General features: G+C 46.8%; 1 protein-coding gene across 1 annotated transcript in view; it reads right to left on the reverse strand.

Moving 5' to 3' along the window:
- Positions 1-275: 275 nt before the first annotated feature.
- XTBD1 (XRN2 binding domain containing 1) overlaps positions 276-15,828 on the reverse strand; it is a 36,963-nt gene continuing 21,410 nt past the window's right edge. Inside the window, exon 3 of the mRNA XM_085617973.1 lies at positions 276-616. Within this exon, the coding sequence (XP_085474099.1) occupies positions 608-616 (9 nt within the window). The 3' untranslated portion in view covers positions 276-607. The remainder of the gene's footprint in view (positions 617-15,828) is intronic.

Below are 15,828 nucleotides of genomic sequence, written 5' to 3' on the forward strand. Positions count from 1 at the left end.
AATGAAATTATTCCGGTTGATGTCTTTTGTCAATACTACCCCCGTCTGTGCTCCATAAAACCTTATACAAACCTGTAGAGTGTATAATCCTTTTCGGGAGAGAGACAAACTCACAGCCCAAGTCGGTTAGCTTCCTTGCAGAGGCCTTTAAACATCAACAGCCTTAGAAAAGGAAAGCCTTTTACAAATCTATTTAAAAAAATAAAATATATAATAATATACAGGAAGGACAGGGCTGATCGCATTTTTAAAGCAACGATAAGCAATAGAACATGTTACAGAATGTAAATGATTTATTGTTTTACAGTTCACTTCATTCAGTTGTTTGTTCTTGAATAAGATAAAAATTACATTAAAACCCTCCACAGGCTGCATTACAAACTTATACTATTGAACCAACAAAGTATTTATCAACATAAAAAATACTTTCCCGAAGGAGAACCATCAAAAATAAAAATGTATTAAAGAAAGATTCCATCAACATTGCTATAAAATGTCCATCTGTAATGTCAGCAGTAGAGCCTTGGTCTCATTAAATGGGTAGATCTGCAATCCAAAATATTAACTTCTCAGCTAAACTGAAACGGAGATGTCTTCACCCGAAATCCTAGTGTTGCTGTAAACAAAGATAAAAAGTGTTTATTAAGGATAACCAAATGTTTTTAAACAATTGTGAACAGTTCAATACGATTGGTCGTGTTTCTACGCTGAGAAAGAGCAATTGTTAGATTGTGGTGACTATCTGCACTTCAAATGGCTCCTTATCTCTTTCGAAGCAGCTGTATTCTGGATCATTCTGCACTAAGAATTCTTATGAATATAGTCACATTTCTTAACTCAGGAAATTAATGCACAGGTGGATATGTGGGCATTCTTTCAATTTGTAAAATAGTCCCTCATGCATCCAAATGGAGGAAGAAGGACGCATCAAATAGCATGAGGTGAGCAAGTGGTCTTCCAGGGTGGTCAAAAGCCACTGTGTATGTTTAAATACTGCTTACCATTGGTCAGGAAAAAACTAACTAGAGCGGTTTGTAGCCTCACTTAAGAATCGGTTTACAAACAAAAACGATGGTCGATGGGTACAGACGATCAAAACACCAAAATGATATTGAGCTTGGTACAATATAAATTGTAAAAATATAATTGCACCAGATTATCCTCTAAAAAATACAAGCAAACGAATACATTTCTATTAAACATGTGAAGGAAGGAGTTATTTTGTAAGCATTTTCCCCACTCGCGCCTGGAGTACAAGTACAAAACAAGATTGATGTGGCATCCTGCTGTAAAAGTAACGAATAGTTTCTTACCTGTCGGTGTAGTTTTGCAGCTTGAAGATCTTTCTGGATTCACTATGCTGTGCATTATTCCGCGATCTGGTGGTTGGGTCCGGATTCGTAGTCTTTCTTTTGTTTTTTGTTTTTGTTTTTTTGTAGCCCAGGTGGGCGTCGACGTCCCACCATTTGGTGCACCTCTCGTGACGTCGTCGTGCTTCCTGCGGAAGTCCCACCTTTGGGGCGCCATCTTCGGGTTCTTTTTTCCTCTCTTTTTTTTTTTTTTTTTTTTAAACCCTAGGCGAATGATTAAATTATATGTCCACTTTTCTGTAGTATTTCACTCCTTCTGTACTTCTCTGTTTGTCCCCCTCTTCCTCCAGCCTCATCTTCCTGGCGGAGGTGGGTGGGTTCGCTAGTGAATCCAGAAAGATCTTCAAGCTGCAAAACTACACCGACAGGTAAGAAACTATTCGTTTTGCAACGGGAATCTTTCTGGATTCACTATGCTGTGCATAGACTTTGTAGCGGTTTGTTATCTTTGCGGCGGCTGGGTGGTGGATGAGCGTTGGTCGTTGAAAATGTGTTGAAGCACCTTCTGTCCTACTTGTGCTTCCTTGTTCATCTGTATGTCCAAGCAGTAGTGCTTGGTGAACGTGTGCACCGAAGCCCATGTTGCCGCCAGGCATATGTCCTGAATGGGCGTGTTTGCCAGAAAGGCAAAGGTTGCCCCTTTCTTCCTTGTGGAGTGAGCTTGAGGCCCCTCCGTTAGCTCCTGTCCTGCCCGTTTGTGGCAAAACTGTATAGTTAGTGCAATCCATCTAGCAATGGTGCCCTTCGTCACTCGTCTCCCCATGGAACTTGATGCAAAGGACACAAAGAGCTGCTGAGTTTTTCTGTGCTCCTTGGTCCTCTCAATGTAGTGCATCACCGCTCTCCTAGCGTCTAGAGTGTGTAGAGCCTTTTCTGCGTTCGAAGTTGGGTTTTGAAAGAAACTCGGTATCTGAATACTCTGGTTCAAATGGAATGCCGACACGACTTTAGGCATGAAGTGTGGGTCCGTTCTCAGGACAACCCTGTCCTTGTGTATCTGTATGTAGGGCTCTTGTAGCGTTAGTGCTTGCAGTTCGCTCACCCTGCGTAGCGAGGTTATGGCTACCAGAAATGCCGTTTTCATAGTCAACATTTGCATTGATGCCTTGTGTATGGGTTCAAATGGTGCTTTCATAAGCTCCGTCAGGACCACGTTGAGGTTCCATGCCGGCGGCGGCAACCTTTTAGGTGGCGCGATTCGTTTCGCCCCTTCCATGAATCTCTTTACTACCTGCGACGTAAAGAAACTTCCACCCTTCTCCCCTCTTGTGTAGGCTACTATCGCCGCTAGGTGTACCCTTAGGGAAGGGGAGCATAGGTTACTTTTCAGAAGGTGCTTGAGGTATCTCAGCACTGTCGAGTCCTTTGTCATTTTATTCTGCAGGCCTTTTTTGCCACACCATATTGTAAATCTTTTCCATTTTGCACTATAGCATTTGCGTGTATTTGGTCTCCTTGCCTCTCGCAGCACTCGCATAGTGCTTGGAGGCAATCTAAGGTCCGCAAACTCTAACTCTTCAGGAGCCATGCCGCCAGGCTGAGGCTTTCTGGCTCTGGATGTAGAACCTCTCCGTTCTGCATGGAGAGCAGGTCCTTTCTTCTTGTGAATCTGTGGGGATTCCCTGGAGCCATTTCTAGAATTTGGGAGAACCAAGTCTGCCTTGCCCACTGTGGTGCCACCAGGATCAGTGTCATGTTGCTGGTTCTGCATTTCTCGAGCACCCTGTGCAACAGCGGTATCGGCGGAAAAGCGTAGGCAAATGTCCTTGACCAGCTTATCCATAGGGCATTCCCTTGGGATTGCTGATCTGGTTGCCTGGACGCGAAGCTTCGGCATTTTGCATTCTGGCGTGTTGCAAACAGGTCTATTGTGGGAGTTCCCCATTTCTGGAAAAGCTTTTGCGTTTCGTGCCCATTGAGCTCCCACTCGTGTGAAGCCGAGGTCTGCCTGCTTAGCCAGTCTGCCTCCACATTGTCCTTCCCTGGTAGGTGAATCGCTACCAGGTCTATCTTGAGAGGTATGGCCCATCTCCAAATCTCCTGTGCCAGAGTGGAAAGGGGGAACGACTGTGTCCCACCCGGTTTGTTGATATAAAACATGGTTGTGGTGTTGTCCGTTTGAATCAACACTCTCTGGTTGTACAGGTGCTTCTGGAATGCTTTCAGGGCTAGCAGGACAGTCTTCAATTCTAGGTAATTGATATGTCTGGCCGCATCTGCCGGAGCCCACAGACCCCGCACTCTGAGTTGGTCCATGTGTACTCCCCATCCCCTTTGAGATGCGTCCGTGGTGATGGTCACAGTTGGGCTTGGTGGTGCCAGGCTTTTCCCTGTAGTTATGTTGCCCCTGTTCCACCAAGTTCTCTTCCTGCACTGCGTGCGTAACAACCACTAGATCCTCCCAACTTCCGCTTGCCTGTGACCATTGCTGTTGTAGCCATTCTTGGAATGGTCTCATGTGAAGTCGTACATTTGGGACCAGGTGGATACATGACGCCATCATCCCCATGAACTTGCTCACTGTTCTCACTGTCAGAACTCGCCCCTTCTGGTAGAGGCTCGTCTCCCTCAGTAGGGCTTCTGCTCTCCTGTCGCTGGGCACGACCGTCCTGTTTATGGTGTTGATTTGTGCTCCCAGGAAAATCTTCACCTGTTATGGCTTCATTGAAGACTTCCCCCAGTGTATGGAGAACCCCAGGTTCGTCAGTGTCTTTGTCACCTGTGCTGCGTGTTTCTCGCACTTTTCGTGGGTGTTTGCTTTGATCAGCCAGTCGTCTAGGTAAGGGTACACATGAATCCCCTTCCTTCGTAGGTATGCTGCGACTGCCAACAGGCATTTCGTGAATACCCTTGGTGCTGATTTTAGCCCGAAGGCCAGGGCCGTGAATTGGTAATGGTCCTGGTTGATGCTGAATCTTAAAAGTCTTTTGTGCCTTCTGTTTATTGGGATGTGCAGGTAGGCATCCTTGAGGTCCACGGTGGACATGAAGTCTCCGTCCCTTATTTGGGGAAGCACCTCCTGTAGTTATGTCATTTTGAACTTTTGTGTTCTGATGCATTTGTTTAGGTATCGCAGATCCAGGATGGGTCTGAGATTTCCGTCTACTTTTGGTACCACGAAGTAGTTCGAGTAGACCCTTTTGTTCCTTTCCTTGTAAGGCACTGGCTCGATGGGTCTCTTTTCGAGCAGCTTCAGTGTTTCCTCTCTGAGTTGAGCAAGCTCCTGACCTGAGCGTTGCCTTCATTTTGGTTTTCTGTTTGGAGGCGTCCCCTCCAAGTCCACGCAGTAACCATGTTGTATGACGTTCAGTATCCACTTGTTCGTGGGTATATGTTGCCATTCCTGTAGGTAGAGGCCCAGCCTTCCGCCTACGGGTGTTGGATGTTCGTAGGCGATTGGGTCTCTTCCCCCCCTCGTTTTTGCATTCCGCCTCACCCCTGGGGGTATGTTGGGGGTGAGCGTCCCCATGCGTGCCGAGTCACTTCGATGAGGGTTGGTCACTCCCTCGTCTCCTTTGGCCACGTCCGTTTCCCCTCCCGCGAAAGGACTGGCCCCTTGGCTGGTACGGCCAGTTTTGTTTTTGCTGACCTTGCTGGCCGTGACTTTCACCCTGCTGTCCTTGCTGGAACGTCTGGTGCGATGCTCCCTGCTGGTTACCCCCTCTACCGTAGGGTCTTCTAGTTGGAGTGCCTCTTCTCATCCCCCTGAACTGCAGGGCCCCCATGGACCTTGCCGTCTCGTTCTCTTTCTTCAGCTGGGTGAGCTTTTCGTCCACTGTCGCCCCGAACAGTGTTTCCCCGTTGAAAGGGGTGTTTAATATGTTGCTCTGCAGCTCGTTTGAATCCAGAGATTCTCAGCCAGGCCTGTCTTCGTTCGGTGATCCCTATGGCCATTAGTCTGCTTGAAGTTTTCGCCCCGTCCAATGCAGTTTTAATGCATGAGTTGGCTATGTTTTTACCTTCTTCCACAAGGTGGGATGCTCTTTGGCGGTACTCTTCAGGGAGGTGTTTTAATTCCCACATCTCGTCCCAGTGCTGATACTGGTGTCGATTGAGAAGCGCATTGGAGTTCTCCATGCGCATTGGAGTTCGCCATGCGCCAGTGCATTGCAGCGCTCCTTTCGACCTTCCTTCCAGTGAGGTCCATTCTCCTGCTTTCCTTATCGGGGGGTGGCCCCGAGGTCGCTGGCATGTTGGCCCTTCTCCTGGCCGTGGAAGCGATGGAGTCAGCAGTGACCGCTCCCTTGATGTAAGGCGGGTCCAGAGAGGAGTGCTTGTATTTCTTCTCCGTCCTGGGCGTGATGGACCGGCATGTTGCTGGCTCCTTAAAGGCCTCCTTCCCCTGGTTCATTACGCTTTGGAGCATGGGAAGGAACTGGCTCCTCGTCTGAATGGGGAGAAGGGTCTCGAGAAGGACATCAGCTTTCGGCTTCTCCTCGTCCAGTATTACCCCAAAGGCTGCTGCAGCACTCCTGACGACCATATTGTACACCCCGATGTCGTCTGGCGGCGAAGGCCTCGAAGGATACGTGTCCACGGGCTCTTCGGGATTTTCGGCGTCGATATCTTGCCAATCCAGCTCGTGAGTGGTTGATGGCACCGAGCCGCAGAACGACTGCTGGTCGGTCTCCTCGTCTTCGCCTTCATAGTAGGTGCCTTCTTCCTCCTCCTCAGGATCTCTCGGCAGCCCTTCGGCGTAGAATTCGTCCTGTTCCTCGATCTTGACGTCCGTCGACGGAGTCGTTGGAATTCTGAATTCTTTCAATTTGGCGTCGAACTCCTCCTTCCTCTGAAGGATGCTCTCCATCTCCGCCTCGAGCCTTCTCTTCTTCTTCTCCATTTCGGAGATGCTTTCGACGTCGACCGCTGCTCTTTGACGGAGCTTGCGTCGACGCTGGCTTGTCTTTCTGCGTCGAATGCCCCGCTTGGTGGGCTGTTCGACGATCTCAGCCTTTCGGCGTCCTTCGGCACCAGGGAGTCCTTCTCGCAAGATCCGCTCGGCCTTTTGTCCATGGATCCACCCTTGGTCGTCGAAATTTTCGGCGCCGGTGCTCCTTTTGAGGATTTTGACTCAGATTTTCGAGAGTCTGTCTCGGGTTTTCGAGGCCCTTTCGGGGGTTTTGAACTCGACGATTCTCTTACCTCATCAGGCGTTTTCGTATCGGTCTCTGCGACCGTGAAGACGTCGGGTCCTTCGGCGATGTTGTCCTCATCGTCGGTGGAGAGGCCCAGATCGTAAAGCGACGGGGCCTTACCCTTGCCTTCCATGCTGAAGTTAGCTCTTCTCTGGCGTTCTCTCACCCGGAGCGTCTTCGGCACGAAAGCTGAACAGGCGTTGCAGTCCTTGCTCGGGTGGTCGATCGGTAGGCAAATGTTGCAGACCGGATGCTGGTCCTTCTGCGCGAACTTGTGGTGGCAGTTAGGGCAGAATTTGAATGGTGTCTTGTCCATTGCGCTCAGAGCCTCTGAGTGCGCATCTTCGAAGGGCGTCGAAGAAAATTCATGGGAATTCTTCCTTCTTCGCATCCCGGATGCAAGTTATTCCTCTCGGTGATCTCAGTTGTTCTTTCTCGACAAAACTCGCGTTTTCTCCTTCTTCCTTTGATTGAAATCCTGGAGCTTCATTGACGATCCAGACCCAACGGCGGAAAAAAGAATCTGAAGATGGCGCCCCAAAGGTGGGACTTCCGCAGGAAGCACGACGACGTCACGAGAGGTGCACCAAATGGTGGGACGTCAACGCCCACCTGGGCTACAAAAAAAAAATAAATAAAAAAAAAGAAAAAAAAAAAAAAAAAGAAGAAAGACTACGAATCCGGACCCAACCACCAGATCGCGGAATAATGCACAGCATAGTGAATCCAGAAAGATTCACGCTGCAAAAATAGATACAATACACTACCCCACTTATAATCCTACAAGTGCATCTTAACTCTAGCCGTCTTATAGGATGATTTTGTAATAAACTTTTTCAATACTCTAAATACAAATAAGTTGTAGTTCAACTGGACACAATGGTCCATTTTAAATGTCAAACAGTTTACAATAGGGAAAGCTTCCTAAATAAAAAGTCAAGGATTGGGCCTTTATAATATATTCATATTTTAAGTGGATCAGCCAAAGTTCACAGTTGTTATTTCCCAGCAGACCTACAATACCCACCATACTTCAAAAGGCAAAACAGTTACCGAAAAGTAATTGAGTCATGTGTTGGTGAATTATTATTCCAAAAGTACAATGTATGCTCATAGAATGAGTGGTTGGAATCACATCCTCTTACGTAGTGGTGTGTACACGTCCATAACCAGGATTATACTCTAGCCCTTACCGAGACCACTGAAGCAGGTCAAGTCAAAATTGTTGCTATACAAAAAAAAAAAAAACCCGTTGGCCTCCAGAGAGGTCAGAATAATTACAACACAATTATAAAAAAAAATACAATAAATCACAGTTAAAGTTTTTTTTTAAAAACAAAGACGATAAACAGAAGCACCAGAACACAAATCGAGTACTGGGGTCTGGATCCTTCTGATTATACCTTGTGTGATTATCAGTCTAATAAATGTATGGCAGTGGTCACTTGCATACTTATGGGGCATATAGTGCAGCGCATCCCCCTTGTTGCCCTTACATAAGTACGTAAGGGCACTAAGGGTTATGCCCGTACATATTTATGTAAGGGCAATGAAGAGTATGCGCTGCACTGCCGTGCACATTCCGTGGTACCTTTATATATATGTATGTTAGGGCACTGAGGGGTACCCACTCCAGGCCAGTGTATACCCCTTGTTGCTCTTCTATACTCATGGAAGGGCAACGAGGGGTATGTGCTGCACTGTATTGCAGTGCATACGGGTTGGTGTTACACAAATTTGCAAGGGCACTGAGGGGTATCCACTCCAGTGCAGTACAGATCAGTGCCCTTACATACTTTTGTGAAGGCAACGAGGGGTATGTACTGCACTGCAGGGGTTTAAACAGGGCTGGAAGAGGGAGCAGTCCCTCCAAGTTTAAATCACTGCAGATTAAAGATTAAATACCACTTATAGTGCTGATTAATTCCAGCAACTGAAATTATTAGTAATTGTAATTGCATTTATATAGTGCTTACTACCCCTGACGAGGCGTTGAAGCTCCGGAACCCACAAAGGATTAGTGTTGAATTAGTATAGTGCAATATGAAAGTAATTTCAGTGGTGGTGGATAAATTAGTCAGTTATTTGGATTCAGAAGGATAGCGGAGGGATAGAAGATGGAAAAAGGTTTGCATGTATATTGCGCTTGTTACCACTGATGGGGTGTTAAAGCACTTTTTTTTGGCGAGTAGCACACTACTTCGGAACCCATAAAGGATTAGTGGTCAATTAGTATAGTGAAATATGAAAGTAATTAGAGTGGTGGATTTTAGTAGTAATTCTGTGTTTCACGAGTAATGTGGAATTACTAAATTACTCCAATTCCGCAAGGCCATATTAAACATTACACCCACCCATAGTCTTTATTTTATCCAGTATTGGGGTATCTTTCATAGCTTGAATCATTCCCAGTTTAAGTGGGAGTCCCACGGTAATATACATAAAGCAGGAATTAAAAATTTCCATAGGCTATCATGGTGGAAACCATGCATTTAATAGCCCATCTACCCCCTTTTCTAAAAAAGAACCAAACTTTAAGTACAACCATACAGTAACCAGCACCCTATAGAAACTTCCCAAGGGAGGCTGAATCCCTCAGATTTTCACCGCACGTCGTGTGTGAAGAAATGAGAAATGGTTTGTTCTCTTTCTGATATTAAATAGAAAAGCTATGAGACATATTTCAATTGTTGATTTATCCTGGGGGAATTGCAATCATGGAAAGCCATCTCACTTGTAACCCCGCCTTACCAGCAAGGAGACATTCTCAACTATGCCCGGTGCTACTGTACGGGCTGCCCAGTCACTGGCAATATGGGGCTGGTATAATCACGAGATGTAGTCCAACACTGCCACATACATAGAATTTCTGCCGGAAGACAGATAGGGCAAAAATGAGATTTGCACCATTGGCGTGGGTCTCCCTTCCATTTTCTTTTGCTGCTGCCCCATATGTTTTTGCTGGTCTAGATGCTTTGGGCACTTTGTCACTGCTGTTCAGTGCCAAAGTGCAAGTGCTCCCTTTGTAAATTAACGTCATGTATTGGTGATTCCATGATTAGCTGATTTGATTTACTTGTCAGACCCTAGTACAGTGCACCATGTCTTCCCGGGGCCTGTAAATCAAATGCTGCTGGTGGACTTGCAGCACTGATGCTGCCACCCACAGAAGCAGCTTGTAAAATGTGGCTCAGGCCTGCCATTGCAGAGCCTGTGTGCCGTCTGGGACTGCCATGTCGACTTGGCAAGTGCATACACTTGCCAGTCCCTAAACATTCCCTTTTGTACATGTTAGTCACCCCTAAGGTAGGCCCAATGGGCAGGGGCCGTTGTATGTGAAAGGTAGGACATACCCCGATGTGTGTGGCATGTCCCGATAGTGAAATACTGCCAATTTCGTTTTTCACTATTACAAGGCTATCTGTTCCCATAGGCCAGAATTGGGAGTTAGTTTATAACATCTTATAAACATAATTGACCCCAGGAACAAGATGTGAAAATAAAGTTTAGTATGCCTGAACTCAGAATGTTGAGATGCATCTTTTTGTGAGCTTGATTTTTACATTCTGTGTTTGAAAATACCACTTTTAGTAAGTAAGTATTTTCTTGCCTAACCATCCAGTGTGCCTCTACTAGGTTTGTGTATTGCATGGCTTTGGGATGACAGGGGCTGGAGGAGGACTGTGGCTCCAGTAAGACCAGATCGGGAGGCCGCTCCTTCTCCTTCTGCGCAGCCAGAGCCTGGAACGACCTTCCGCTCCACCTCAGACAGACATTGCTCCCGATCTTCGCAAGAAACCTCAAACCTGGCTCTTCGACAGACCCCCTCCTTGATGGACTGGAACCTGCGACCCCACCCCCAAGCGCCTGGAGACCCTTACGGGTGAGTAGTCGTGCTTAACAAACACCTGATTGAAGTCAGATGAGTCAGGGCTGGGCTGAATAGGCTTGGTCTGCATTTGGAGTGGTGGGAGGAGTAGCATCTTCATCTGAATAGGGCTGTGCCTGCCTTCCACCATGACGGCTCCGTCCCCTGTGGTGTGTCTGAAGTCAGGGCTCACACTGACAAAGGAGGTTGTTGTGCACTTACAAAAATGCCCCACAGAACTGGTTTTGGCTGGGTACAGACACTCTCTGCTTCAGAGAACAAAGGATTTTGGTGTATAAAAAGAGGGGCCCAGACCTCTAGGAATCAAGAGAAACCTTTGCCAAGGAGAAGAGCCGGATAAGCTGAGGAGGAATACTGCCCCAGTGCTGTTTAATGTCTGGAGTTTGCCTGCTGTGGCTACTTGCTGCCAAGGAAAGGAGAAAAGGACTTTGCTGTTTGCTTTGTCATCTTGAGGAAGATCTCCAAGGGCTTGAAACTGAGCTTGCCTCCTGTTCTGAAGGCTCAGGGACACAAAGACTTCACTATCAGCTCCCCTGAATTCCCTTGCTGGGGGATTCCAACCTGCAAAGAGGTGCCTGCTGCTGTTTAGGACCTCTGGAGACTGTCACTGGGAGCTAGAAAATCAACGCAACACCGAAGAAGCGTGTCGCATCCGCACCAGCGAAGAAACCGCCGCAGCGCCTGCCGCTGCTCGAGAAATTGCCGCTGCACCGATACAGACACAATCCTGCTGTGCGGCTGCACGAAGACACGCATCATACCGGATCGATGCATCGATTGGGGGTCCGCAGTAAGAAACAGACGCATCAACTCCCCACGCAGTAAGGAACAGATGCGTCACGCCTCCTGCGATGCAGTAAGGAACAGACGCATTGCCTTCCCTGCGGCCATTTTGTTTGCTTTGCGTGACGCATCCAAGGTACTTTTGAGAAAAGTGTCGCATTTACAATGTACATTGAACTGAACTATTTCTACCATTTGAAAGCCTTATTTTTAATACTGTAATGTGGATTTTTTTGTCGTTTGGTCTTGTTTTGGTTTAGACGATTACTTATTTTTCTAAATTGGTATGGTGTCCATTTGTAATGTTTTCACTGTATTACTGTATGTGTTCACAATTGCTTTACACACTGCCTCTGAGATAAGCCTGACTGCTCGTGCCAAGCTACCAAGGGGGTAAGCAGGGGTTATTTTAGGAGTGCATCCCCCTGACCCTGACTAGAAGCAAGGGTCCCAATTTGGACAAAGGTACCTACCTCTGCCAACTAGAGACCCCCATTTCTAACTTTATATGTATATACACACATACATACACATCTCGATAGCCCCCAGTAATTTCAACGTGCTTGCCAAACAGAACATCGCCTTGGTATTGTAAACATATTAGATATATATGCACCTCGGGTTCTATATTCAGTGGTCTTGAACCAACATTGGTGTCTAAGGACCACTGGCCCTGCCAGTTGTGTAATACCTATCGAGGCTATATCTATAGCACAATCTATATTTACTGAGAAGGTTTCAACCCCTGCAGAATGGTTTTTATAAAAACAAAACAAAACTGTCGTAGCCTATGGGCAAGGTCGTCAGGGCACTTTCTTTAAAACTACCTTTGCAAGATGGATAGCAGCCACAATTCAGTTTTGTCAAGGCAGGCAAGCTTTTGACAAAAACAGTGAGAGCGCACTCCACAAGATCAGTCTTTACATCGGCTGCTATGTTCAAAGGGGTGTCACTAGAAAAAATCTGCAGAGCTGCAACGTGGAAAACGACGCACACGTCCACGCAGCATTACTGTCTGGAGTCAGTGCAACGGGCTGATGCAGCCGTGGGACAGGCAGTGCTACATCATTCGTTTCAGTAGTCTCTAATTGGAGAATTTCTTTTCTGTTTTCAATATAGAAGATGGTATACATGTTTTAGCTTATGGTAGAAATGTTTATTCTACATGTCCATGTGTTTTAATGCATATGGTTATACAACAGAGCTTTCACAGAACATTCCTTTCTATGAATACATTTTGATACTACCCACCATCCACTAAGGGTACTTGTTTTAGATTACTGCTTGTTACTCTTGATTCAAGCATGTGAATCAATCAAAGATACCCTAATACTGGATATGAAATAAGTTACTTACCTGTAACTGCAGTTATTCAGTATTGGTATCTTTCATAGATTCACATGCAACCCACCCTCCTCCCCGGAGAGGCTCCCCTTATACTTCGGTATTCACTTGTGCTGGAAAATTGGAGGGATTCAGCCTCTCTTGGAAGGTTCTAGAGGGTGCTGGTTACTGATTGGTTGTACTTAAAGTTTGGTCTTTTTTTTTTTTTTTTTTTTACAAAAAGAGTTAAGATAGGCTTTTAAATGCATGGTTGCCACCATGATAGACTATGGAAATTTTTAAATACTGCTTTATGTATACTACTGTGGGACTCCCACTTCCACAATGGGGAATGATTCAAGCATGTGAATCTATGAAAGATACCCCCCGACCTTGATCTTTATTATTGTGCTGCCCAGGCCTCGCGTAGATATTATTGGTTACATCAATAGCCGACTCCCCCGCACGTACACTTGAGCGACTGTCGCAATCCTCTGCCCATTTGGCGACAGCCCTGTTCAACACGCCGCACCGCACCACCGGGACCCTAGATTCGATTAATGCCACTACACATACCTGGTACAATCTTCTTAACCGCCAAGCACTCCTAATATTATACTCCCCTATCACCCCTATTGCCTGGTGCAAATGGCTCCCGACTCTTACTGCCCCGGAAGTGTTAGGAGCATTACATTCCCTAGGGCTAGACACTATTGGTGACTTCTTCGAGGATGGGGTGGGCAGAGACGGAGACAGTTTAATTACAGCTGAACCCCGGACACCAATTTTAACCACCTTTCACTATTTTAGGGCCCGCAGTGCACTGCATGAATTACTAGGAGAGGATTTACAGGAGCCCCCGGAGGTTCACTCATTTACTGCTCTAATACGGGCCTGCTTCCCGAAACGGCTGGTCTCCCAAATATATCCTAGGATCATGGCACTTCGGCGACACCATTACACCAAAGCTAGGCTTGAATGGCAGGCGGACTTAGAGATCACAATAGATGACAGTGTGTGGACGTATTGATGCGAGGCCACCAAGCGTATCTCCCTCAATAGACGTCACTGCCTCATACAATTCAAATTCCTTAATAGAACTTATCACATGCCTGTGCGACTGCGTAGGTTTGGGCTCAGTGAAACAGCAGATTGTGAGAGATGTAGGAGGGGTGAGGCAGATTTCATACACCTTGCATGGCTGTGTCCGGAAATCGCGTCTTTTTGGCTACAGGTCTTTGCAGAAATGAGTTCAGTAACGCAGGTAGCGCTCAGTCCTGACCCGCTACTGGCCCTGCTCGGCGAGTCTCAAAAATTGCAGAAACCTATTAGCGACTAATAAGCCCATATCTACTAGGCGTCTAAGCACGTCCTTGCGATGCACTGGTCTCGTGGCCCCCCTCCCACCCTGGCACAGTGGTCTAGAGACATGATATATTGTAATACTCAAACAGAGGCGTATAATGAATTGTTACCCCCTCACAACCGGCCCAAAAACTTTTGGAGCCTGTACACTAACTACATGGCATCTTGTGCTCAAGCTTCTCCTCCCCCACCTATCTCCGCAGAGGGGAATTGATGGTCAGATTGCTTACTGTCGAGATTGGCGCACCTGGGGCGGACTATTGACTCATGCTTGGCGTGATGTGTCTTCCATATTATAGTGTCTCTCTTATTATTTGACAGTCAATGTCATTCAATATTATTATGTGATTGGCTCTGGACTTCATGTAATTATTGATCACTACGGTATAGTGTTTAACTTTGATTGCAAATTGCTCCATGGCACTATTCACGACTCGTGATATATTGTAAGTATTCATGATTTTTGTTTTCTTTTCTCCCTTTTTGTTGTATAATAAAAAAGGAAAATAAAAATAAAAATCTATGAAAGATACCAATACTACAGGTAAGTAACTTATTTCTTCTATGTCAGTCAAATCAGTGGTCATTATATTATGTCCTTTTCTCAACGAGCTATGTCTATACTATAACTCTGCCTGAGCGTGACAACGTTAATGTCTTCCTTATTTATGTATAGTTTATCAAAAGATAATATTGCCAGAATTCCAACATAATATACCCATCTATCTTCTTTCGACAATTCTTGAAGCTTCTCAATGCATAGAATGTCACAGCTGCCACTATCAGATAGTAATAGGATCTCAAAGGCGGAACATAAGCTAAATACGTAATATTCATCAGCCTTAATTCTAGTGTTTTGCATCAAACTTTACACTTCTAACTGCTCGTAGAGACTTCTATGCCATAACCCCTATTGTTCTTAAATGGGTATGGTACACTAACATTTAATGCTGTATAATAGTAAGGGCAGTTCCAAGGGGGGCGGGGTCAGCGCCTAACTGGTGAGACAATCACTGAACAAGCAATCTGCGCTGTGTGTCTGTGTGAAAGGATGCTGAACGGCCCTTGCAGCTGTGCCCCATCGCCCTGTCCCCCCATCACACTGTGCCCCATCGCCCTGCCCCCCATCGCCCTGCCCCCCATCGCCCTGTGCCCCATCGCCCTGTGCCCCATCGCCCTGTGCCCCATCGCCCTGTGCCCCATCGCCCTGCCGAGGAGTCGAAACGAGATAGAAGAAAGACTAGGCTATAAGGGTTTTCTGAAAGGTTAAGGTATGGAGGCAGCACTCTAACAGCGGCAATTAAGAAAAATCCATGGGAGACCTACTAGTGGTTGCTTTGAGAACTACATTTCCCAGAAGCCCCGGTATCGCGCACAGTACCAGCGTCAGAGAGACGGCGCCTGGAGCCCTCAAAGCCAGCGAGGGGACAACGCAGCGCGGGACGCGCTTACAGACCTGCTAGTGGTTGCTTGGTGCTCGGGCAGACTCCTGTTACAATGTTGCCGTGAGGGGAACGGCTGTTCTGTCCTCTGCAGCGCCGTGAGGTGAACGGCATACTAGCACTTTGAGAACTACATTTCCTAGAAGCCCCTGTCTCGCGCACAGTACCAGCGTCAGAGAAACTGCGCCTGGAGCCCTCAAAGCCAGCGAGGGGACAACGCAGCGCGGGGCGCGCGCGGGCGTGCCCGTCCGCGCCCGTCGGAGGCTGGGCTGGGCCACGTCCCTATCATCTGCAAAATGGGTAAGAGACAGCTGGCCGGTAATCAGGCACATGGGGGGTACCGATGCCAAAGTCCCTCGCAAATCCTCTTCTATTATCTCCTATTTGACTTCAGCTGTGGAAGTTTTGAACAATGAAATTGAGGTTGCCGAAAGGGAACTGGGTCTAACTTCTAAGGAGGGCGAAGACTTTGTACTTATCCCAGTACCTTCTATACCCCTGGATCCTGAGGTGATTGTGAC

This window comes from Triturus cristatus, chromosome 7 (genome assembly GCF_964204655.1).
Source record: "Triturus cristatus chromosome 7, aTriCri1.1, whole genome shotgun sequence".
Classification (NCBI taxonomy): Eukaryota; Metazoa; Chordata; class Amphibia; order Caudata; family Salamandridae; genus Triturus; species Triturus cristatus.